The following is a 27,005-nucleotide window of genomic DNA, read 5'->3' on the forward strand; positions in this document are numbered from 1 at the left end:
TTTATATATATATATTTATATATATATATATATATATATATATATATGTGTGTGTGTGTGTTTTTATATATATGTGTGTGTGTGCTTACATGTATGTGTGCACATTTTAGATATACGCCTTTAATCCTTACCCCCTATATGTGTACAATCAGAACCGATTTTTTTTTCTCTTTGCTTGTTCATAGTACCAGCAAAAAAATGCTGTTCCTCCGAAAAGCGATCCATGCTAAGATCGCTTCTCAGAGGCATTTGACAGCCAGTAAAGAGGCAATATGTTGCCTACTGACTGCCTGTTTTAACCCCTTAAATGCATCATCACTATGCTGCAACCGCATGCAATGCAAACATGTGGCAGGGTGGTTGCAGTGCAGCCCCATTCACCTAGGGGTATACTTCAAGGGTGGCCTGACTGGAAAAAGACTGAGAAACACCGACATAGAGGAACCCATCTCTCCATTTTCCTCCTGCAGCCGCTGAATGCCTGTGGGAGGGACAGGAGGAGAAGCAGGGGGAAATGGAGAAATCGGTTCCTTTATATGCAGCAACACACTTGTGACCGGGCCTTGGTGTTCCGCCATCGGGCTTGGAGGAAAGGGCCTGTCCGGGGGTCAGGGGGGGCCCTCCATAGTTTCTTGCATTGGGGCCCTGAAGGTTCTAGTTACGCCACTGCCTTAGAACGAGGCATCGGTATCTTACCTGGTCCACGCCAAGGTAGCTGACATGTTGCCTCGGCGTGTCTTCCGGGTATCGCGGCTCCAGCGCTGTGAGTGGCTGGAGCCGCGATGTCATCACTCCCGCGCATGCGCACGGGAGATTTCTTTACCGGCAAGGTCCGGCAACTGCCGGGCCTTCAGCCGAGAATCCCCTGTGCACATGCGCCGCTGCAGTCAGCGGCTCATAGCAAGGGGTACGGTTTAGGAGATATTTTTTTTTACCTACAGGTAAGCCTTATTATAGGCTTACCTGTAGGTAAAAGTTAAAAAATAGACTATACAACCGCTTTAAAACTGAAACTGTATTTCCTAGACAGTATTTCTTACCTCCAAAGGTGTAAATTCATAGTTTTCTAGGAATGACAGCCCAACAACTGGTACCAGCAGAAACTCCAGGCGAAATGTATCATTTTCACTATCATACGTCTTTCGGAACCTCAGATAGATGAGGTAAACTGTGATATATGCGCAGATAAGGAAGACGAACTGAAAAGAAGCACAAACTTTATATAGTACTGGTTAAACACGCTTTAATTTACAACATGTTTCTATAACAAAATTTACAGCTACAAAATCTGACATTAAACCCATGGCTATGATGGGACCTGGAGCCACAAAGGTTGGGCTAACATTATGGTATTTCTTCAGCTGATAAACCTGTGGAAGTCAAAGGGCTTACATGAATGCCATTTTTTTTTGATCAAATTGTTTTTATTTATCAGTTTGTACATTTTACAAAACCAAACAAACAAACATACCGATAAACTAAACTAAAAAGAAAATACCATAAAATGGACATCTGCATCATAATCCTGAGCAATTCTGTCATACAAATCTTGTTAAAGCATATGAGTAATAAATCAAAAGCAGTCGCTATAAAGACAAAGCTTCAGAATGAATGCCATTTAAAGGGTTAGTTCACCTTTACAGTAAAAATGTAAAGGTGAACTAACATGGTACAGCACTCCCCTGATCTGCACTGTATTTACCTTCCGGGATCCCGAGCTTCATGGGCTCCTGCAGCTGGTGGAGCGGTGCGAGGATTTGAAATTTCTGCTCTTCTATGGCCCAGATCAATTCACTGTGACAGCGCTGACTAATCAGAATTATTCTAGTCGGTTCTGAGAGCGCTGCATGGAGAGGAGTAAGGATTTCACATCCTAGGACCACTGCACCAGCTGCGAGGGACCTGACAGCTTAGGATTGTCAGAGGTAAGTACAGCGGGGACCAGTGGGTAGGGAGGCTGTACTGTGTTAGTTCAGTAAAATGTTGTAAGGCCCCTTTCACACTGGGGCGGTTTGCAGGCGTTATTGCGCTAAAAATAGCGCCTGCAAACCGACCTAAAACTGCCGCTACTGTTTCTCCAGTGTGAAAGCCAGAGGGCTTTCACACTGGAGCGGTGCGCTGGCAGGAGAGAAAAAAAACTCCTGCAAACAGCATCTTTGGAGCGGTGAAGGAGCGGTGTATTCACCGCTCCTGCCCATTGAGATCAATGGGGCAGCGCGGCTATACCGCACCGCTAGCGGCCGAATACCGCAGCTAAAACAACGGTAAAGCGACGCTAAAAATAGCGCAGTTACCGCCGACGCCCCCACCGCCCCAGTGTGAAAGGGGCCTAAAGGTGTTCTATATAAACCAGCGTTTATGTCAAAATACCCCAAACCCAATCCCCAACTATATAATGTGCAAATGTCCATTCAAACCTCAATCTTAAAAATATTAGTGGAAACATAAACTTCCAATAATAGTAAAAAAAAAAGTGAAAATGTCAAAAAATTTCAAATTTACAGTATCTCACAAAAGTGAGTACACCCCTCACATTTTTGTAACTATTTTGTTTCAATGTTTTTATTAATGTTTTCAGGTTCACAGAGAGAAAACAAAAAACAAAACAATATAACCAATGAAGCGGTTAAAAGGAAATATAATAGTAAGGCATACATTGCATCAAGATAATATCATTGCAAAGTAAGATAAACAGTAAACACGTCATTGTAGAGTGTACATAAATGATTTCCCAGGTGTCTGAGCTGTGGAGGATTGGGTTGGTGCATTTGGAGGGCTCTATATGGGAAATACAGGTAGACCATATGTGCCACCACTGCACACAAACACCCCTATTGGGAGCTTTACTATGAATGGGTGGGGGCATTGGTTGTTATTTGTTTTCCCAGCAGTATTTGTTTACTGAAAGGCGTAGTTGAGGCGTTGATCATTGTTTTTTGTGTGAGTGGGAGGGGGGGGGGTTGAAGGGGGTGGGGTGTCTGCTTGTGTTTGTATTGAACAGGTTGGCACATCGTGTCTTGTTTGGTCTCCTTGGGTCAGACGATTATGAGTTACGTAGAAGATTGTGGAAATCTGTGGATTCCTTAAAGTGTAGCCAACAGGCCCAGGTTTTTTGGTATTTTGTTGGGGTCTCTTTAGCTTGGTGGATTAGGTTCTCCATTTCTGCTATTCTCTCTATGCGGCGGAGCCATTCAGAGATAGTGGGGGGGTTGGAGCTTCTCCAGTGGACAGGTATGCATTGTTTGACAGTGTTGATGAGGTGGAGGGTGAGAGATTTTTTGTAGGCAGGGTGGGGTATGGATGTGTGGTGAAGCAGGTATTGAGCCGGGCAAAGTCTGGAGTGTAGGTTGTTATTTGAACGGTTAGGCGGCTGACTTCTTTCCAGAAAGTTTGTGTGAGTGTGCAGTCCCACCATATGTGTAGCAGGGAGCCTAGGGCTGAATTGCATCTCCAGCAGAGCGGGGAGACATGGGGGTGGTATTTGTGGATCTTTTCGGGTGTCCTGTACCATCTAGAGTAGATTTTGAAACCATTTTCTTGTGCTGATATGTTGATGGATCCCTTGTGGATATGGTCGTATATTCGTTCCCATTCTTCCTTGGGTAGGTCTGAGAGTTCTCTTTCCCATTGCTGGCTGAGTTTGTTTGCCTTAGGATCGCAGCCTATGAACAGGAGTGAATATACGACCAAGATCAAGTGTCTTTGGTGTTCTGTGCTGGTACAGAGTGCTTCAAAGGGAGTGTATTCTCTGTGCCATTTGGCGAGGGGTTTGGCACTATGGAGGAAGTGTCTGATCTGTAAGTATTTGAAGAACGGAATGGTTCGTTCAGGGAATCGGGAGGAGAGGACCGGAAACGTTAGAATCTTGTTATTATGAAAAAGGTGTTCCTCTCTAAGTGAGGGTTTGCAGCGTGGGTTATTTGTGTTGTGCTCCAAAAGACCAGGAGGGAAGTCAGGATTGTGGTCTAGAGGGGTCAGAGGTCCAGGCGATGGGGTTAGATCAAGTTTCTTACATGCTGCCCTAAAGGTCAGTAAGGTAGGGCCTATTAATGGGAGAGTAGTGCTTTGTTTAGGGATCGATTTTTGTTCAATCCATGGTAGGTGGGAGATTGGTACCTGGGCAAAAGAATCCTCAAGTTTAATACAGTCCTTAGTGTTTGTGTGGACGTGCCAGTCTATTATTCTGGTTAGGTGGCATGACCAGTGGTACTTGTATACATTTGAAAGTCCCAGCCCAATGTAAAGAACGTTAAGGGAATTTTGATTGGCAGGGTCTGAAATAGGTATAGGATTCTAAGTAGGATATTCATTTTAATAATGGCTGCTCTTCAAAAACAAGAGAAGGGGCCCAAGTTCCATTTGTGGAGGTCCTGCTGTGTATGGTCTGAAGGAAGGGTAGGAAGTTTCTAGAGTATAATTCCGATACGTTTGTGCGGACCTGGATACCCAGGTATGTGATGGCGTGGGGTTCCCAACTAAAGGGAAAGTTGGTTTGGCATTGCGTAACAATGGCTGAGGGAATAGATATGTTCAGGGCCTTGGATTTCGAAAAATTAATTTGGAGGTTAGAGATTGATTTGAAGAGAGTAAAGTCCTTTAGTAAGTTGGGTATGGTGATTATGGGGTCTGACAGGAATAGCAGAATATCATCTGCGTAGGCTGCAATTTTGTATTGTTTTTGATGTCAATTCCTTTGATGTCTGGGTTGGCTCTTATTCTGCGTAGGAGGGGTTCCATGGTAAGTACAAAAATGAGAGAAGCATAGGGTCTATGGTTGCCTTGGTGAGGCGTGTCAAGTTGTTCTGTGATAGGAAGAAGTAGTCAATCCTGGAATATTTGTTGTGTGGTGGGGAGAAAAATGTAAAATCCTTTTCGTTTCGGGTGTAGCGTACGCCACATGTCATGTAGGGTTTTGATAGCTCGAAGGGCTCTATAAGTCATGGAGGATGTCCCTGCGGAGGTGTCTTGGGAGGGGGATAGGGCTACATTAAAGTCATCTACAATCAGGATACCAGTTTGGAAGGATGTGAGATGTTGCAAAGTTTTGCAAAAAAAGGGTACCTGATGTTTGTTAGGAGCGTACAGGTTAGCTAATGTGATAGGTCTGTCTGTAACGACCCCTTGAGAAATCGGTATCTACCCTTTTCGTTGCACTTGACATCTAGTACTTGGATAGGGCAGTGCTTGGAGGTCAAAATCGATACGCCCTTAGATTTAGAGTCCTCATTGAAGGTGTGGTAGGCTTGGGGAGGTTGTCAGATCGAAAATGAGTTTCTTGGACAAAGACTATGTGAGCTTTGGTCTTCTGTAAGGTATAGAGTAGTTGGGTTCTTTTTTCTGGGGTGTTAAGACCACGTATGTTAAGCGAGCAGAATTTGACCTGTAGTCGAGGTTAAGCTGTGCCATGTTGGGGGTACGGGGGTCTGCTAACGTAGGGGGCGCACTTTTGTAAATATTTTATTATGGGAGCGTGGCTTACGGCGCATGGAGTAAGACATTCTGACCGCTCTCTCTGTTGAATATCCTGCATATTATCCTGCCTGCCTTCAGTTACCACACCGCATCTGCGATATAACTACCTCCCGGTATACAGCACACTTCCAGCTATCCTCCGGTGCCAGTCTCGCCCGCCGTGGACATGTCTAGAAGGGGAAAAGACCTCCTATCAGTGCCGGATCATGCTGGCCAAGATGGCGGCCATCTACCACGCTCAGCTGAGGAGCCAGAACAGAAGCAGTTTGCTAAGGCAAACTACAAGGACCCTCCTCCGGCCACACCGACCCCCTTGATACCAGCAACGGTAGCGGATATTCCTGTTGTGGAGGAGGTGGATCCTAACTGGGTTAAAGTGTCTGCCATGTGGGACACAGTGAGTACCCCTACCCTCCTAGCCTCTCACCCTGAAGCCAATACAACAGGCGTGGAGGACCCTGAACCCACACTCAGGGAAATCCTGGCTGCAGTCACCTCCTGCAACCTTACCTTACATACGCTGACCTCTGAAGTTAAGGGTGTGAAAATGGAAATAGCCCTAGTCAGACAGGACATGCAAAAGCTGAGGGAGCGCACAGCTACTCTGGAGGGCCACATGAGCACTGTGGAGGATGATATGGCACCATTGCAGCGTGATGTGAACCATGTGCAATCACTAACTACAGCCCACACAGCCAAATTAGAAGACACAGAGAATAGACTGAGAAGAAACAATGTCAGAGCTGTGGGAATACCGGAAAGGGCTGAGGGCAAAAACCCAGTTGTCTTCATTGAGAACTGGCTTACAGAAACGTTCGGCCCGGAATCATTTTCCCGCATGTTCGCAGTGGAACGGGCCCACAGGGTGCCTGCAAGGCCTCTACGCCCTGGTGAACCACCCAGACCGTTCCTGTACAAACTATTGAACTTTAAAGATAGAGATGCTATCCTACACCTGGCTCAAACCAAAGGAGAGGCGATTAAAATTGATAATGTCCGGGTATTGTTTTATCCTAACTTTTCGGCTGAACTACAACGCCGGAGGGCGAAATTCACAGAAGTTAAGAAGCGTTTACGCCGCTTTGATGTCACCTATGCCATGTTATAAACGGCTTGATTGCGCGTGGCTGCAAACAACGAAACCCACTTCTTTGACAACCCAAATGCTGCTTCTGAATGGCTGGATCGCAAGGAGCATACCCTACGCAGACAGGCGGTGACCTGAATATCAGCTTATTCCTGCCCAGTTGGGCTGTATTGCTAATCTGAATACTCTCTTTCCTGCATTATTGGCTTTTCCTACTACAAGTTTTCCTGTTTAATTTACTGCCACTATTGATAGTGGAACGGCAAGCTCCTTCTGAACACTGGATTACCCAGAGACGTTGGGGCACCCATTTGTATCTGTCCCGCGAGGACTCTTAAAGTTAAAGTTCTTTCTCCCAAATTTTGTAGGGACTGTGGCTCCAAGTTCAGGTTTGGTTGAGCTACCTATCCTAACGAATGAGCCATAACTGGCTATGCTGGGCCTCTCAATGGCTGATTCCAGTGTATGTTCTCCACAGCTATATTGTGACTGCCTATATATGTGACATTTTATTCTGTTATATGATGCCCCTGGGGGTACACCCCTGCTCTACTCTGGGCTCATGGAAGGCCTTGAACCTGTTACAAATACTTATGCCACAGTGTTACCTTGTCCTAGATGACCCAGGCATGGGATGTATTCCTCCCCCATCTGGGCCAATGAACAAAGTCAGTCTTTATGGCAGTTAGATACGACTTGCTGTCCTGGAATGTGCAGGGGTTGAATGATAGTGTGAAACGGGTGGCACTGTTCTCCGCTCTAAAGCCATATCCAAACGCGGTGGTGTGTTTACAAGAAACCCACCTTCAATCTAATACCCTGTCGCTGCTTCGGCACCGGGGTTTTTTGACACAGTTTCACTCCACCCATACTGCTTATTCCAGAGGGGTCAGTATTCTTGTTTCAAAAAATGTTCCCTTTCACTTGATCCAATCCCGTGTGGATGACCAAGGAAGGTATGTCTTTCTGCTGTGTAAAATTGCTGGGGTAGTATGTATTATAGCCAATATATATATATTCCTCCACCCTTCTCTCCAGACTGGATGGCTGGCGCAATTCCTGGCACCGCACTCCAATGTGCCTATATAGGCAATGGGAGATTTTAATAATCGTCTGAATAAAAGCAAAGACAAATTTATATTGAGTGGGGGTGGGCTTACCGATGCTGCGGGCCCTACTCCATTTGCTAGACTGATCTCAAAGTTGTTATGCGTTGTGTGGAGGAATAGATTCCCTGACCAAAAATGTTACTCTTGTTACTCTGCTTCACACAAGGGACTATCCTGTATAGATTACTGCTTTAGTAACTCTATGGCACTGTATATGATACAAATGGCAGAATACCTCCCACAAAATATCTCTGATCACTCACCACTGAGAATACAAATTGCTGTTCCGGGTAACAATGGTCCCAAGTTATGGAAGGTTAACCCTTTCTGGTTTAATCCCTTCCCACCTACAGACTCTCTCCCTAAGGGGATCGAATCCTTCCTATATTATAATAAGGGTACGGCTGACCATGGGGTGGTTTGGGATGCCCTTAAGGCACATGTCCGTGGGCTTGTCATCAAACAAATCTCCAACATTAAAACAGCCACTAAGCAATGGGAAATCCTTGTGCTCAGGGAAGCACGTACAGAGAAGGAACGGTATAATATGAATCCTTCACCTGCCTCGGAACGTAGTTGGTTGGCTGCCCAAACTCTACACCAACTTACACCCTTACAGCTGCTGAGAACAAACGGTTCTTTACACAACAGAAGTGCTTTGAGGAGGTGGAGAACACTGGGCACTTACTAGCAGTAATATCTTGGTCACAACATGGAGCATCACATATAGAAACTATCCAGGGCCCTGCAGGTAAGAAGGTGCTGGATGTAGCTCTAATCTTAGACGTCAGCCCCACGGAGGAGGAACTGATGCAATTTTTGTATCAGTGTACTCTTCCATCATTATCCACAGAGGGCCGTAAATTACTCAATGAACCTATCACAATTGAGGAACTGACAGAAGCGGTGGCCACTATGGCCAATAGTAAATCCCCAGGGACTGAAGGACTACCTGCAGAAACGTACAAACGATACAGTGAATTTCTCTTGCCCACACTTTTGGAGACTCTGAATGATGCTCTTGGGAGGGGGACTTGGCCTGTCTCTATGAGGGAAGCTATAATTGTAGTATTGCCAAAACCGGCTAAGGAGCCCTTATTGCCTGACTTCTATAGGCCAATATCGTTAATAAACACGGATATTAAACTACTGGCCAGGGTACTTGCCACTCATCTTGCAAAACTGGTTTCATGACTCATACACCTTGACCAATCAGGCTTCATACCTGCACGCTCAATGGCACTAAATATTGGACGGCTCTTTCTAAATATACAGCTTCTGGTTGACAACCCGGGCAATAGGGCTGTGTTCTCGCTTGGTGCTGCCAAAGCTTTTGACAGTGTCGAGTGGAGATACCTAGGGGCTGTTTTGCATAAGTTTAGAGTTGGGAAGACCTTTCTTGCATGGATTCAGCTGCTTTATGCAGCTCCCAGTGCGAGAATACGCATTAATGAAGTACTCTCGGAAGCTTTTCCCCTACACCTTGCGACCACACGGGAGCTCATTGTCCCCTCTGCTCTTCGCCTTGGCGCTGGAACCTCTGGCCACAATGGTAAGAGTTTCTCCAGCCATAGTGGGATTTCATAGGGGTGAGAGGGTAGACAAACTTTCCCTATATGCTGATGACACCCTAATATACCTAGGGGACACAGCAGGATCCCTGGAGGCTGTCATGTGACTGATAGACAAATTTGGTCAACACTCAGGATTTGCCATTAATTGGCACAAGTCCTCACTGATGCTGTTGGACCCTTTGCCTGCAGCCCTTCCTCCTATAGCCTCCCAGGTTGACGTGGTTACGTCCTTTAAATATTTAGGGGTACAGGTGACAGGGGATGTAGGAGACTGTCTCTTATTGAATCTTAAACCTATCTTGCAGAAATTCAGGCAAAAGTGCTCCAGTTGGTGCAAGCTGCCCCTCTCTGTCACTGGCAGAGCTAACCTCATCAAAATGGTGTGGGCTCCCCAGTTGCTGTACATTCTCCACAACGCTCCCGTGTGGATCCCTCAATATTGGTTCGCCCGCATTGACTCCCAATATAGAGCTTGATCTGGAAATATGGAGTTGCTAGGGTTAAACTGACTACCTTACAATACCCCAAAGACCGGGGGGACTGGCGGTACCTCATTCTTTCACATACTTTATGGCCGCCCAGTTGCAGCACTTGGCTGGGTGGGATTTCCCATTGGTGGTCGACCCCTCCAGGACATTTACATATAGTTACATAGTAGGTGAGGTTGAAAAAAGACACAAGTCCATCAAGTCCAACCTATGTGTGTGATTATGTGTCAGTATTACATTACATATCCCTGTATGTTGCGGTCATTCAGGTGATTATCTAATAGTTTCTTGAAGCTATCAATGCCCCCCGCTGAGACCACCGCCTGTGGAAGGGAATTCCACATCCTTGCCCCTCTTACAGTAAAGAACCCTCTACGAGGTTTAAGGTTAAACCTCTTTTCTTCTAATTGTAATGAGTGGCATTGCTGATTAAATCCTCATTGGAGTTTTCCGCTTTGTCTCAGCTGGAAATGGGCCTGCCAGAAATGCCCGGTCAATGCCCTACAATCCAACTCCTACAGAAACTTTGGGTAGAATTAAAGCATAGATTAGGTATCACAGGGTTTTTTGCTGGTACCCCTATATGGCGTAATGGGTCCTATAGGGAACTGGCTAAACTTGGAAACTATTCTACTTGGATAGAAGCTGGAGATAACTATCTATCGCAACTTTTTCTCAGGCAGGAAGTGAAATCATTTGACCAACTTTGCGTAGAGTTCCCCTTGCTAAGTACTAGGTTCTACATGTACATGCAACTCGGTCATGCTCTCGGGTAGGACATCCATGTTTCAGGTAGAGGATTCTAAATTTTTTACGGATATTTTCTCCACCTCTGACAAGAAGGGGATCATATCTAAGATATATGCATTTTTATTGACGTATATACAGGCCCCGGATTTGCTGCCTTGTGGAGAAAAATGGGAGGCAGATGTCGGCCATATAGATGGGGATACTTGGGAACAGATTTTAGAGGCTGGTCCACTTGTGTCAGTGGCACATAAGCTGTCTCACCTGTTTATTCTTCACCGCGCGTATCACATGCCGGTACAGCTACAAAAATGGGGTAGACGGGATTCGCTCATATGCCCGAAGTATCAAGTACACCAAGGAATACTTATTTCAATGTTATGGAGATGCCCAAAACTAGTGAGATACTGGCAGGAAGTCACCCAAACTATAAACAATAGATTCAACTTGATTTTGCTCCAGTTACGTGCATTTCAGGTGGACTGACAGAAGAACTTTACTCCCCGACTGCTTATATGGCCCTGGTTAGATTACTCTATGTAGCGAGAAAACTGATAGCAAGATATTGGTTATCCTCTAATATACCCACCTGTCAGCAGTGGATACAACAGGTTAACAATATATTGATAAGGGAAAAGAATACATACCTTCACAGGAATACCCCTAATAAATTTAAAAAAATTTGGAGGGAGTGGCTGGAGACTCCGGGGGTAGCTCCCCCTCAGCTCATACTTACTAGACTATTTCAAACTTGAGAGAGTCATGTCCAGCTCTAGATAAGGTGTCAAATGGACATTGGCAGATTGGTGCAATATGTATTTAGGTATGGAGGAGATGCATACACTGGGATAGTTTAGGGGGGAGGGAACAAAACAAAAAATAGAAAATTCCTTTTATTGTTGTTAGTGATGTTTATGTTTGGAGTTTACTGTTACACTACATGTGGTGCAGAATCCACTGTCGAGTTGATGTGGGCTCTATGCTAACAAGTTAATACTTTATGCGACGGAAACGAATCTTTGATTGTCTACCTATTTTGTATGGAGTCTACAGTATACTTGATTGTGTTTTATATCTTTGTCTTTGCACAGTAAAACCGTTTTTTGATTAAAAAAAAAAAAAAAGAAATGTATTATATATTTTCATGTGACAACACTGAAGAAATGACACTTTGCTACAATGTAAAGTAGCGAGTGTACAGCTTGTAACAGTGTAAATTTGCTGTCCCCTCAAAATAACTCAACAGACAGCTATTAATGTCTAAACTGCTGGCAACAAAAGTGAGTACACCCCTAAGTGAAAATGTCCAAACTGGGCCCAATTAGCCATTTTCCCTCGCCAGTGTGATGTGACTCGCTAGTGTTACAAGGTCTCAGGTGTGACTAGGGAGCAGGTGTGTTAAATTTGGTGTTATCACTCTCACTCTTTCATACTGGTCACTGGAAGTTCAACATGGCACTTCATGGCAAAGAACTCTCTGAGGATCTGAAAAAAAAACGTTGCTCTACATAAGTATGGCTATGGGAAGATGGCTAAGACCCTGAAACTGTGCTGCAGCAAGGTGGCCAAGACCATACTGTGGCTTAACAGGACAGGTTCCACTCAGAACCACTCAGAGCCTCGCCATGGTCAACCAAAGAAGTTGAGTGCACGTTCTCAGTGTCATGTCCAGAGGTTGTCTTTGGGAAAGAGACGTATGAGTGCTGCCAGCATTGCTTCAGAGGTTAAAGGGGTGGGGGGTCAGCCTGTCAGTGCTCAGACCATACATAGCGCACTGCTTCAAATTGGTCTGCATGACTGTCATCTCAGAAGGAAGCCTCTTCTAAAGATGATGCACAAGAAAGCCCGCACACAGTTTGCTGAAGACAAGCAGACTAAGGCCATAGATTACTGGAACCATGTCCTGTGGTCTGATAAGACCAAGATATACTTATGTGGTTCAGATGGTATCAAGCGTGTGTGGCGACAACCAGGTGATATGTACAAAGACAAGTATGTCTTGCCTACAGTCAAGCATGGTGGTGGGAGTGTCATGGTCCGGGGCTGCATGAGTGCTGCCGGCACTGGGGAGCTACAGTTCATTGAGGGAACCACGAATGCCAACATGTACTGTGACATACTGGAGCAGAGCATGACCCCCACCATTCAGAGACTGGGCAAGAGGGTTAAGGCAGTGCTGTAAAATAATGGTGGCCATACAAAATATTGACACTGTGGGCCCAATTTGGACATTTTCACTTAGGGGTGTACTCACTTTTGTTGCCAGCGGTTTAGACATTAATGGCTGTGTGCTGAATTATTTTGGGGGTACAGCAAATTTACACTGTTATACAAGCTGTACACTCACTACTTTACGTTGTAGCAAAGTGTAATTTCTTCAGTGTCGTCACATGAAAAGATATAATAAAATATTTACAAAAATGTGAGGGGTGTACTTACTTTTATGAGATACTGTATACAGTGGAACCTCGGTTTGCGAGTAACGCGATTAACGAGCGTTTCGCAAACCGAGCACTGTATTTCTAAAATTCCTACCTTGGTTTGCGAGTGTTGTCTCGCAAAACGAGCAGGATTCAGACCAAAAGCGGTGTGCAGTACCGCTTTTGGCCTGAGGTGGGGGGCACCGGAGCCGAGCAGAGCCGAAAGTCGCCGTTCGGAAATGTACGGAAAGGCCCGAGGACAGTTCAGCTGACCTCGGCAAACCTCGGAAAGGCTCGTGAACGGAGTCTTTCCGAGGTGTGCCGAGGGCCGCCGAAGTGTCCCTCGGGCCTTTTTGGCCGTTTCCGAGGCTCTGCAGCGCCCCCCGCCTCTGGCCGCATGCGGTATTGCATCCCATTGAAGTCAATGCGGAACAAATTATTTTCGTTTCCATTGACTTCAATAGGAAAACTCGCTTTGATATGCGAGTACATTGGATTACGAGCATAGTCCTGGAACGGATTATGCTCGTAATCCGAGGTTCCACTGTATAATCAATAGTCCAGCAGTGTTTCCACCTCTGTGCTCAGTGTTCCTAGGATGGGTAAAAAAGGCTTATTAGAAAAATATGACTCCTTATATACAGTGAGTAAAGAAAAGAATCATCCCTCTTTAAAATAATCACATTTTGTTGCTTTGCAGTCTGAAATGAAGACTAAGACCCTGTACACCCGAGCGGATTTTCCGCTGGAAAAAACTTGGATGGTTTTTCCGACGGAATTTCCGCTCAAGCTTGCCTTGCATACACATGGTCACACAAAAGTTCTCTGAATTTTCGACCATCAAGAACGCGGTAACGTACAACACTACGACGAGCCGAGAAAATGAAGTTCAATGCTTCCGAGCATGCGTCGAACTGTTTCCGAGCATGCGTAGGAATTTTGTGCGTCAGAATTTGTACAGACGATCGCATTTTCGGATAGGAACTTTTCCAGACCGAAAAATAGAGAACATGCTCTCAATCTTTTGGTGGCTGGAATTCCCCCAGCAAAAGATCGATGGAGCATACACACGGTCGCATTTTCCGACAAAAAGCTCTCATTGGAGTTGCTGGCGGAATTTCTGATCGTGTGTACGCAGCATAACAGTTTCTATTTTATCACCCCAATGTGCCAGTATTGTATTGAACCACCTTTTGCTTTAATTACAGCCTTTAGTCTGTTTGGATATGTCTCTACTAACTTTGCACATCTAGACTTTGTAGTATTTGCCCACTTTTCTTTGCAGAACTGCATAAATTCAGTTAAGCACTTGCCGTCCGGAAGGTTGTGCGACACTGTACCCAAACAAAATGTATGTCCTTTTTTCCCCACAAATATAGCTTTCTTTTGGTGGTATTTGATCACCTCTGTGATTTCTATTTTTTGCAATATCAACAAAAAAAGAACAACAGTTTAAAAAAATATATATATTTCTTTTTCATACATCATGGGATACAGAGTTAGGCTAAAATTCATAACCTGCTGGGTTATACTTCATCTCCAGGTGAATGCACACTGGTAGACCAAAGGTCTTTAGAAAGGAAGTGATCCCCTATATAACCCCTCCCATACAGGAAGTACTTCAGTTTTTTTACCAGTGTCTGCAAGGTGGATGGCACAGTTGTTTGAGCTCTTTGAGCGCTAGGTCTCTTGTCCCACAAACGGTTCTTAAATGAATCAAGGGATTGACCAATCAGATCCATTTATGCCTGTAATGCGGCCTCCATGCTCTGGACCCTGCAAAGTGGAATCCTGGACACCACAGCGCTAAGGCATTCCTACAGGGTGCTGTACAGGTTTAAGGGAGTGGACCCTAAACATGAAAGGGATACCCAGTCCTGGAAGGTCCTCAAGTGACAGGAACCCGCCGTGATGGGTGAAGGTTGGGCTCTTAGTTTCTAACCTGCCCTGCGCCTGGACGCCCTTTAGTTATTGTGGGGTGTCCCAGTGATTGTAACAATCAGTCAAGATAGCTAGAGGCTGGACACCTGTGTGCCATGACCATACGGGGGAGTTTTGGGCTAGCTGTGGGTGTTTGCAAAGTGTACCTTTTTTGCTTGTGTCTGGCTGTTTTTTTACCTGTATGATGGCGCACAACGGTGTGCCATTTCGCCTTGGTTCACCATGGCGCACATGCGTTTGCAAGAGCGCCGCTGGGCTTAGCAGTTTGGCGGCCATGGCGCACACGGCTTCGCCGCACATGCGCCGTAGCATTTATCTGGGTGTACGAAGATTTGCGTCATAAGCGAATACAGCCACGTCCGTTCGCCTGGACCTCGCACGTGCGTGCGCACGCATGCACAGAACGTTCTGGCGCACAGCCAGCTTATTTAAACTGTGTATGCCAAGCATGCGGTGCTTTCAGAAGGCAGCTGTGGGCCACAGAGCAGGCTCTGAACCAGGCATTTGCAGCGGTTCTTTTCTCCTTACCTGGGTCACGTGAGTCATCAGGTGTTGCTTGGCAGGCTAAAGGTGCTTAGCAGGATTGTTGCATAGGGGCCTGGTGAGCCCTATTAACCACTTGCTTACTGGGCACTTAAACCCCCCTCCTGCCCAGACCAATTTTCAGCTTTCAGCTCTGACGCACTTTGACAATTGCGCGGTCATACAACACTGTACCCATATGAAATTTTTATCATTTTTTTTCCCACAAATAGAGCTTTCTTTTGGTGGTATTTAATCACAGCTGGGGTTTTTATTTTTTGCTAAACAAACAAAAAAAGATGGAAATTTTTGAAAAAAAAAAATCATGTTTAATAGTTTGTTATAAAATTTTGCAAACAGGTAATTTTTCTCCTTCATTGACATGCGCTGATGAGGCGGCACTGGTGGGCACTGATAGGCTGCACTGATGGGCACGGATAGGCACAGGTAAGTCGACACTGATAGGCACAGTTAAGGCGGCACTGATGGGCACAGTTAAGGCGGCACTGATAGGCACAGTTAAGGCGGCACTGATAGGCACAGTTAAGGCGGCACTGATAGGGACAGATAAGGTGGTACTGATGGGCACAGATAAGGCGGCATTGATGGGCGCTGATGGGTGGCACTGATAGGTACCACTGATGGGTGGCATTGATGGGCAGTGATGGGTGGCACTTAGGGTGACCACATTTCCAAACTGCCATTCAGGGACACCCCCCCCCCCCCCCCCCCCCCCCCCGCGCGCCGCCCAAAAAGGATGGTTTTTGATACTTTTTTTTGCCAATTTTTGGGAAAAAAAAGCAAACAGTGGTAACCAGTTTAGACAGGTGGTATGCAATGTGCACCTGCCTTAACTAAGTCACTTAGTGACAACGGCGTACTTTGTACATCACTTACTCTGGCAAGTTCACTGCATCAAAGTTGGATGGGGACGGAGGGGGACAGCAGCAGAACGGAGGGGGACACAGAGGAAGAACAGAGAGGGACACAGAGGAAGAACGGAGGGGGACACAGAAGAAGAACGGAGGGGGACACAGAGGAAGAACGGAGGGGGACACAGAGGAAGAAACGAGGGGGACACAGAGGAAGAACGGAGGGGGACACAGAGGAAGAACGGAGGGGGACACAGAGGAAGAACGGAGGGGGACACAGAGGAAGAACGGAGGGGGACAGCAGCAGAATGGAGGGGGACACGGAGGAAGAACAGAGGGGGACACAGAGGAAGAAAGGAGGGGGACACAGAGGAAGAAAGGAGGGGGACACGGAGGAAGAATGGAGGTGGACAGCAGCAGAATGGAGGGGGACAGCAGCAGAATGGAGGGGGACACGGAGGAAGAACGGAGGGGGACACAGAGGAAGAACGGAGGGGGACACAGAGGAAGAACGGAGGGGGACAGCAGCAGAATGGAGGGGGACACGGAGGAAGAACAGAGGGGGACACAGAGGAAGAACGGAGGGGGACACAGAGGAAGAACGGAGGGGGACACAGAGGAAGAACGGAGGGGGACACAGAGGAAGAACGGAGGGGGACAGCAGCAGAATGGAGGGGGACACGGAGGAAGAACAGAGGGGGACACAGAGGAAGAAAGGAGGGGGACACAGAGGAAGAAAGGAGGGGGACACGGAGGAAGAATGGAGGTGGACAGCAGCAGAATGGAGGGGGACAGCAGCAGAATGGAGGGGGACACGGAGGAAGAACGGAGGGGGACACAGAGGAAGAACGGAGGGGGACACGGAGGAAGACCGGAGGGGGACACGGAGGAAGACCGGAGGGGGACACGGAGGGGGACACGGAGGGGGACACGGAGGGGGACACGGAGGAAGACCGGAGGGGGACACGGAGGAAGACCGGAGGGGGACACGGAGGAAGAACGGAGGGGGACACAGAGGAAGAAAGGAGGGGGACACGGAGGAAGAATGGAGGGGGACAGCAGCAGAATGGAGGGGGACACGGAGGAAGAACGGAGGGGGACACAGAGGAAGAACGGAGGGGGACAGCAGCAGAATGGAGGGGGACACGGAGGAAGAACAGAGGGGGACACAGAGGAAGAACGGAGGGGGACAGCAGCAGAATGGAGGGGGACACGGAGGAAGAACAGAGGGGGACACGGAGGAAGAAAGGAGGGGGACACGGAGGAAGAAAGGAGGGGGACACGGAGGAAGAATGGAGGGGGACACAGAGGAAGAATGGAGGGGGACAGCAGCAGAATGGAGGGGGACACGGAGGAAGAACAGAGGGGGACACGGAGGAAGAACAGAGGGGGACACAGAGGAAGAATGGAGGGGGACACAGAGGAAGAATGGAGGGGGACACAGAGGAAGAATGGAGGGGGACACAGAGGAAGAATGGAGGGGGACACAGAGGAAGAATGGAGGGGGACACAGAGGAAGAATGGAGGGGGACACAGAGGAAGAATGGAGGGGGACACAGAGGAAGAATGGAGGGGGACACAGAGGAAGAACGGAGGGGGACACAGAGGAAGAACGGAGGGGGACAGCAGCAGAATGGAGGGGGACACGGAGGAAGAACAGAGGGGGACACGGAGGAAGAACAGAGGGGGACACGGAGGAAGAACAGAGGGGGACACGGAGGAAGAACAGAGGGGGACACGGAGGAAGAACAGAGGGGGACACGGAGGAAGAAAGGAGGGGGACACGGAGGAAGAATGGAGGGGGACAGTAGCAGAATGGAGGGGGACACGGAGGAAGAACAGAGGGGGACACAGAGGAAGAACGGAGGGGGACAGCAGCAGAACGGAGGGGGACATGGAGGAAAGATGGAGGGGGAGAGCAGCAGAACTGAGGGGGAGTGTGGGAGAGAGCAGCAGATCTGAGGGGGGTGGGGGACAGCAGCAGAACTGAGGGGGGTGGGGGTCTGGGGACAGCAGCAGAACTGAGGGGGGTGGGGGTCTGGGGACAGCAGCAGAACTGAGGGGGGTGGGTGGGGGTCTGGGGACAGCAGCAGAACTGAGGGGGGTGGGTGGGGGTCTGGGGACAGCAGCAGAACTGAGGGGGTGGGTGGGGGTCTGGGGACAGCAGCAGATTTGAGAGGGAGTGTGTGCATTGCTCACTAGGTAGTGTGCTGTGGAAGTTACACTAACCTGAAGTATCTCTGGCAGGCGGACCTCGTGGGCGGGAGGGAGCCGGAGGGAGGACTCGGACGAGGGTTGCGCTTGCTGGCTGGCAGTGGCAATCAATGTGCGGCTGCTGGAGTAGCTGTAGTCGGCTCGGCGCTCCGGGACTGGTGGTCACTGGCAGGCACCTTCCACCACTGTCACTGACTGGGGCTGGGCGGCGCGCACAGGGCAGGCTAGTAAGTGGACTCACTGACACTGGCAGGCTGGCAGTGGCGGCTGCTCTCTCTCTCAGGCGCGCTGCTCTGCTCAGCCGTAGGCCCGTAGCGTGTACAGTGAGTCTAGAGTGCGCACTGCGCCGTCGCCGCCGTGCCGTGCGGGTGCCCAGAGCCCACTGCACTGACTCCACGTGCCAGCTGACGTCACTGGTTGCTAGACGCGGGGCGGGCGGCCCTAGCCTAGCAACCAGTTAAGGCACTTAAGCTAAGCTGCGCTTAGCTTGTTGTGTGTATACTGTGATAAGGGTGGCAGGCAGTCAGACTCGGAGACGAAGTCGGACTGGTGCCAGCCGCCGGCGGTGTGTTTTTTTTTCATTCCGGGACACTGTATTGTCCCGGAATGAAGGTACCCGGGACACGGGACAAATATCTTAAATAAGGGACAATCCCGGGCAATCCGGGACACGTGGCCACCCTAGTGGCACTGATGGGCACTGGTAGGTGACACTGATGGGCACTGGTAGGTGACAGTGATGGGCACTGATTGGTGGCAATGATGTGCAGCACTGTTGTTGCACTGATGGGTGGCACTGTGGGCACTGATTGATGGCACTGTGGGCACTGATGGGTGACGCTGGTGGGCACTGGTAGGCGGCACTGCTGCCTATTGCCGTGTCACAGAAGATCGCCGTGATCAGGTTTATTTTTCCTCCTCACGCTGTCAGCGCGAGGAGGAAAAATAGTCGATTACCGGCTCTGTTCATGTGGTAAGGGGTCGGGACCGACCCCTTACTCTGATCTGTGATCAGGCAAGTCTCATAGACTCGCTGTTCACCGAGCGCACCGCGCGCGCCCTGCAGGGGGCGCGCAGGCCGCTCGTGCACGGGACGACGTCAATAGACGTCGTCCCGGCAATGTAGATCCGTGCTGTTGCCGTCATTTGGCAATGGCCCGGATCTGAAGTGGTTAAAGGGTCTCCCTTCTGAAGTGTGTTAATACTACACACAGCTACTCTCTTTTTGTGGCTAGTAAATCTCTTCAATAAAAAGGAGCGGGACTAACACTACAGAGAAGGGCACACCTATGTCGTCAGTAGTTCCTGTTGAACCTAGTCGTATCCCTAGTGTTGTATCCCCTGAAAGACCAGAGGTTTCTGGGCAATCTGAGCCGCTGCGCCTATCTGGTATTGTGCCTACAGTCAATGCTGCTGGTTCACCCTTTATCACCAAGGATGAACTGTCCTCGGCCCTAGCCGAGGTTAGAGCAAAGGATTGCTAGCATGATTGCTTACATCCTGCAAGTTGGCAAGAAGAGTGACAGATCTCCCTCCCCGGAGCCTCCTAGTTTGGAGCAGGAATGGGTTGAGGATGGGGAAGAGCTAAAAGCTCAGAATTCTGTGGAGGGCCTGGCGGATGAGTCTGCTTCCGAGCAACAAGAAGATATCCAGTTGATGTCTGCCTCTCAGTCGCAGAGGCTTTTGATCCTGACTCTTACCGAAATGGTTCGTTCTACCTTTAAGTTGCCTCTTGCAGAGGTTACTGAGCCCCCCTGGTCCTCTTTGGGGTCCCTGAGGCCTCTTCAGGCCACACAAGCTTTCCCCTTAACCCTCTGTTGGAACAGGCGGTGTATACTGATTAGGAACATCCTGACAGGATTTTTGTTCCTCTTAAGAGGTTTTCCCTTTTATATCCCAGGGATGAAAACTTTGTTAAGAAGTGGAGCATGCCAGCCGTAGATGCAGCAGTCTCTTACTTAAACAAGAACTTAACTTGTCTGGTAGATAACACACAGGGCTTGAAAGACCCTGTTGACAAGAAATTGGAGTTATTATTAAAGGCTTCCTTTTCTTTGGCCAGTTCAGCTATTCAGCCAGCTGTGACAGCAATTGGTATCTGCCAGTCCATAAAGGATCAGGTCAGATGGCCTGACAGGCCTAACCGGGAGGATGATCTTGCTAAAAATAAGACAGATATTCTTTGAGCGCTGTGTTTTGTTGTTGACGCCTTAAAGGATTCAATACAGCAGGTTTCTCGTTTGGCTCTATTGTCTGTACATATGCGCAGACTTTTGTGGCTTAAAAACTGGTCAGCCGAGCTTCCTTGTAAAAACTTATTGGCAGGTTTCCACTTTCATGGGGAACATTTATTTGGTGATCATTTGGACAAATATATCCCAAAAATTTCTGGAGGGAAGAGATCTCTACTTCCTGTGAAGAAAAGCACCAGGTGTCCCTCGTTTAAAACTCTAGGGACTGCTTCCTCGAGTATCTCAGTGCCAAGGCAGTCCTGCGGCCAACAGGGCACTAGAGCCCAGGGCAAGGCGCAAGGCCAGGGCCAGAAAAAGCCCTGGATCCAAAACTCTTCTAAACCCAGCACCAAGCCCCCCTTTTGAGGTGACGCCCCCACTCTATCGGGTGGGGGAAGGCTGCTGCACTTTGCGGACATTTGGAGACTAATAATTCAGGACGAGTGGGTCACCTCAACTATACCCCGCGGTTACAAGCTGGAGTTGTGGGGGGTTCCCCCCAGAGGTTCCCTCAGATCCTCCAAAAAGAGACTTATTGCTTCAGGCACTACATCATTTAGTGCATCAAGGAGTGATTGTAGAGGTTTCTGTATCCAAAAGGGGTACAGGGTTTTACTTGAACCTGTTTACGGTTCAAAAACCAAACAGGGACACAAGGCCCATTTTGGACCTAAGACCTCTGAACCAGTATCTACTGATCCAGTCCTTTCTGATGAAGTCTGTCCGCTCAGTAGTAGCCTCACTCCATACGGGAGACTTTCTAGCCTCCATCGATATAAAAGACGCGTATTTACACATACCTATCTTTCAGCCTCATCAGAGGTTCCTGCGATTTGTAGTAGAGAAACGTCATTTTCCGTTTGTGGCTCTACCCATCGGGCTTGCTACAGCTCCCAGGGTGTTCACAAAGGTCCTAGCACCAGTACTGGGTCTTTTAAAGGCCCAAGGGATCTTGGTGCTCGGGTATCTGGATGACCTCCTGCTCAGAGAGCACTCATTACAGGCTCTAGAACAGAGCATAACATGCACAGTGCGGTATTTGAAAAGCTTAGGCTGGATCATAAATACCGAAGAGTTAGCCTTGAAACCAGCTCAAAGTCTAAAGTATTTAGGTCTTATCCTAGATATGGTCCAAGCAAGGGTATTCTTGCCACCCGCAAGGATCTGTGTCCTGAAGGATCAGGTGCCTCAGATAAGGGGCACCAGACAACACTCGATTCGGCTCTGTATGAGTCTTCTAGGGTCTTCTAGGCAGTGCCCTATGCCCAGTTCCAGTCCAGGCCTTTGCAACAAAACATCTTTTTGGCTTGGAACAGAAGAGGACAAGCCCTGGATTATCCAATGTTCTTATCCCCTCGGGCACGATTAAGCCTAAACTGGTGGTTGCAGGATCAGAACCTGTGAAAGGGAAAATCCTTCCTCCCAGTAACTTGGAGAGTACTGACTACAGATGCCAATCTCTCAAGCTAGGGAGCGACCCTAGAGGGGCACACAGCTCAGCAGAAATGGTCAAGGACAGAACAGATCCTGCCCATCAACGTCCTGAAGTTACGGGCAGTACGTCTGGCCCTACGGTTCTGGACGGTGGAGCTTCAGGACTGCCCTATCAGGGTTCAGTCCGACAATGTCACTGCAGTGGCTTATATAAACCACCAAGGCGGTACCAGGAGTCGTTCAGCTCTGAAGAAGGTGAACCACATACTAGCCTGGGCAGAGGGACATGTGCCAATTCTATCGGCAGTCCATATCCCAGGAGTAGAGAACTGGAGAGCAAATTATCTCAGTCGCCAGCAGATCTGCCCGGGGGAATGGTCCCTACACCCAGGGGTGTTCCAGGAAATTTGCCAACATTGGGGGTGGCCAGAGGTCGACCTACTGGCATCCAGGTTCAACAAGCTACAGCAGTTTGTGTGCCGGAGAGATCCTCTGGCAATCAGAGCAGATGCTCTGGTAGTTCCATGGAGCCAGTACTCCCTGGTTTATGCTTTCCCACCAATCCCTTTCCTTCCACATTTGTTGCACAGGATACGGAGAGAGGGGGTTCCAGTCATTCTGGTGGCACCAGCCTGGCCCAGAAGGCCCTGGTTCCCGGAGATTGTGAGACTGACAATAGGCCATGGACGCTTCCACATCGCCCCGATCTATTGTCTCAAGGTCCTATATTCCACCCCAATTTACAGTCTCTAAATCTGACGGCATGGCTATTGAAACACGGGTGTTAAAGGACTGTGGCATCTCGGGACTAGTAGCGCCTACTCTAGTGAATGCTAGATAAGCTTTGTGCAGTGGCAGTATCATAGCCAATGAGGTTCAACTGAGGCGTGATTATTGCTAATTGCTTCTCGGTCTTTTGGCGAAGATCAAGTGTAGTATCTATTCTTATCAGTTTCCAGGAGGTGGCGCTTGCTTCCGTCCCTGATCTATGGCGAAATAGAGATGGGATTGCGGTTGCTATGCAAAACCTGCTGGAGTGAAGGTGACCTGGAGCGGTTTGTAGCCGAAAGGGAAGCCTTCTGATGGGGATGGAGAACCACGGGGTCTGAACCAGAGGGTCGGGACCCTGGCCTTCTGGCCTGGATTGGGGCGGATCTAGCTCCAGACAGTTATTTGGGAGAGAACGCTTACTCCTGCCTTGCAAGGGGGGGAGGGAGTGGCAAGTACTTCCCGAATGTAATTAGGAGGAGTGATGGGAGCTACGGCAGAGCTTGATGGTAAAGGGCTCTTTCCGGCTTCCTGATCTCCATATCCTTCCTGTCTGTGGTGGGGTCTGCTGTGGTCTGGGCTGGAGGGTCAGGGCTTTTTCGAAAAGCCAGTGGTGAATGTGCCCCTGAAGTGGCAGTTCAGGGGTGCCGTATAGTCACGGTGTGAAAGCACTTGATTTTATGGCACCATGGTCACTTTCACCACAACACACGTTTTTCGCACCTGCCTCTTGGGCCGGGCCTTTTGGCCAGGACCAGGGGAAATTTTTATGCCTGGCCGGAGGGCCGGCCATTGTATAGCACAATGGCCACTTTCACTCTCCCATCTCACTATCTTCCCCACTCTTTCTTTTACCCCTGTTTGTCACCTTTTTGTCTTTTTTTGGTTGTCTTTGTATACACGTTTTGTCACTGTGTGGCGAGTAGGGTGTGGGTCCTCGGGCCTACTCTGAAAGTCTTGGGAGGGGGTGGACATAGGCCTTTTGGCTTGGTTCGCCCTCTCCTTTGAGGGGTCTCTCTTCGGGAGAGCCCCACTGTACTTGGGTTGGTCTGCTTCGGCAGTCCTTCCAGTTGTGGGGGTCCGCCTGGTTTCGGCCGGATGGACCCTTTGTCTGAGTACCTCAGTCCCTGTCTGGAGCCTAACGCCCCGGGGGATCAGGGTAAGGTCCTTCCCTAGTGGAGGACTCTGTACACCCGTTGCACGTTTTTGTGTTTCACTCTCTGTGTGGGCACTTTTTTTTGGCACCGGGTGGAAGTTTTTGAGGTGTGTTTTGCACGCCACTGGCTTTTCGATAGAGAGTGAATGCTAGATAAGCTGTCGCTAGGAAGATCTATCATAAGGTCTGGAAGACTTATATTGCTTGGTGTGAAGCCAAAAAATGGCATCCTCAGAAATACGTGATTTGGAGAATTCTCTCTTTTCTACAGTCAGCTGTGGAAGTCAGATTGGCTTTGAGTACAATCAGAGGTCAGATTTCGGCCCTGTCAGTATTCTTCCAAAGGCCTTTAGCCTCCCATTCACTGGTTCGAACCTTTATGCAGGGAGCAACCCATTTGCTTCCCCCCATTAGGTCACCTATGTGTCCTCGGGGCTTGAACTTGGTGCTGTCTGTGTTACAGAAACAACCATTTGAACCCATCAAGGAAATTCCATTAGACTTGCTGTCACGCAAGCTAGCCTTCCTGATGGCCATCACCTTGGCTAGAAGGGCATCGGAGTTGGTGGTCCTTTCGTGCAGGGAACCATACTTGATTCTTCACCACGACAGGGTCGTGTTACGACCTGTTCCATCCTTTTTACCAAAAGTGGTGTCAGCCTTTCATTTAAATCAGGACATTATTTTGCCTTCTTTTTTCTCTCAGCCTCGTTCGGCGGAAGAGAAACAACTGAATTCCTTGGACATTGTCCGGGCAGTCTAGGTTTATTTGTCTAGATTTGCAGAGATCCGAGGATCAGACTCCTTTTTTGTTTTACCAAAAGGACCCAAGAAGGGGCAGGCAGCTTCCAAGGCTTCCATTGCTAATTGGGTCCGTCAATTGGTCATTCAGGCCTACAGTCTGACACATAAAGCTCCTCCCTTTAGGGTGAGAGCTCATTCTACTAGGGGTGTTGGAACCTCCTGGGCTTTTCACCATCAGGTATCTGTGGCTCAGATTTGTAAGGCTGCTACCTGGTCTTCAGTGCATACATTCACAAAATGTTATCAAGTGGATGTTCGAGCAGCCGAGGATTCGGCTTTCGGCCACAGTGTACTGCGGCCTGCCGTTTAAGGTCTGGCTGTTGTTTGGCAGGGTGCCTCCCTCCCCTCAAGGCTATTGCTCTGGTATGTCCCAGCAGGTAATGACTATCATGGGACCAACTCTGTGTCCCATGATGTATGAAAAAGAAAATAGGATTTTTTTCGTCATACTTACCTGTAAAATCCTTTTCTATCAAAAGCGGTATTTTTCATACAATTTTTGGATCGTGTGTATGGGCCATTAGCCAGGGTTGTATTTGTATTTTTACACAACAGCCTAAAAAAGGGTGTAAAGTGACTCCTGAGTCCAGAGAATCTATAAATTCGATCTCACAAAGTCATCATGACTGAAGGGATAGTGTGCAAGAGAAGCATCTCCATAAAGGTAGGCAGGACATGGAAGACAGACCCTAGTTCTATACTGGTGAAACAGAAGCAACCATATAGCGCTATGCATAAAATAAATTAAGGCATTTACTCTTCCTTTCAGAGGGTACTTGCAGCAGGAGGTTAATTTGCCCTTTCTGCCAATAAACCAAAGAGACACAGGTCCCCCTCCGACGAGCGTATTCTGCCAGGCAGGGTCTGAGGCACATCTAAAAGTGTGAAACTCTCCTCTCTCTCCAGAGGCTACCAGTTGAGGGAAAGTGGTTTCCAGGGGATTGTCCTTAAAGTAATTAGCATGTGTAAAACTCACAGTATCGTCTAGTGCAGAAATCAGACTACCTCTATTTACACACTGGTGAAGATACAGCAGTACCTCGTTGATGTCTAATTTAATCTAAACCAAGAGACCTGAGACAGGATCCCACAATGTAGAAAAAAACATCTGTTCTGGGCGGCCACAAAGCAGCCCCAGAAATAAGGATTCTCCAATATGAGACCCCTATTTCCTAAATATGGGGAGAAGAATAATCCATCCAACATTGATGGAGAAGCTGAGTGGCCACACAAATATAACCTGGCCAATAAATGTAAACATGTTAGACTTCTCAGCAATTAAACCTGCAATTACATAGAAAGTGGCAGAAATAGACCAAGAAGAGGCAAGGGAATTCTCTAAGAGGAGGGTGCCCCAATGCCCAATGCTCCTTCATGGGAAGAGAGATGTTGTCCAATATAATACACAATGGCAGGAGATTGTTTTAAGCAAACCATAGATTAATCAATTTCCTTCCTTTCCACCACAGGTGGAAGGAAAGTAGATCACTTGATTTCCCCATCAACACAGCCAGTGTATTCTGCCAGCGGGGGGTGGCGTGGGGAGCCTGGCTGGCAGTAATAGCATATAGAAAAGCCCTACAGGCTGGTTGTCCCCAAGTCGATTGATGGATCAACCTGGGTACAGTCTGCCTACTCCTACAAGGATCGAAATTCGTCCACTTTCTGCGGAACCGGCCGAATTTCGATCCATGTATAGCATGTTTTTTATTTATTTATTTTTTATTTATATTTAAATAAATATATAAATACCTGCTTTGTGCAATGGTTTTGCACATCCTCTTTTTTTTTGGGTCCCCCGCCAGTGGTCCTGGCTCCTCCCCCCTGCCAAGTGCCCCCAATACCAAGCCTTTTGCTATAGAGGCACTTGAGCAGGCTTTGTTTTATGAGCCACACTCCTGTGAATGGACATTGTCCATTCACACACACACACAGCGCAGCTTGGCTCTGTCCCCCTGCTCTCTCCTCATTGGCTCACTGGCTGTGATTGACAGCAGCAGGAGTCAATGGTCCCCATTGCTGTTTGAGCCAATGAGGAGAGAGAGACTTGGGAAGAGCCACTGCTCTCATGGACATCGCTGGATCGAGATGGGGCTTGGGTAAGTACTGTATAAGGGGGGCTGGGAGGGAGCTGCATCCAGAAGGTTTTTTACCGCAATACGTAGA

General features: G+C 48.3%; 1 protein-coding gene and 1 pseudogene across 1 annotated transcript in view; one reads left to right on the plus strand and one right to left on the minus strand.

Annotated features, from left to right (window-relative positions):
* Positions 1-27,005, minus strand: part of KDELR3 (KDEL endoplasmic reticulum protein retention receptor 3) — a 59,422-nt gene that overhangs the window by 9,230 nt on the left and 23,187 nt on the right. Inside the window, exon 3 of the mRNA XM_073592578.1 lies at positions 1,041-1,199. Within this exon, the coding sequence (XP_073448679.1) occupies positions 1,041-1,199 (159 nt within the window). The remainder of the gene's footprint in view (positions 1-1,040; positions 1,200-27,005) is intronic.
* Positions 22,952-23,016, plus strand: LOC141104010 (U4 spliceosomal RNA; annotated as a pseudogene).

Source organism: Aquarana catesbeiana, linkage group LG07, assembly GCF_042186555.1.
Source record: "Aquarana catesbeiana isolate 2022-GZ linkage group LG07, ASM4218655v1, whole genome shotgun sequence".
Lineage (NCBI taxonomy): Eukaryota > Metazoa > Chordata > Amphibia > Anura > Ranidae > Aquarana > Aquarana catesbeiana.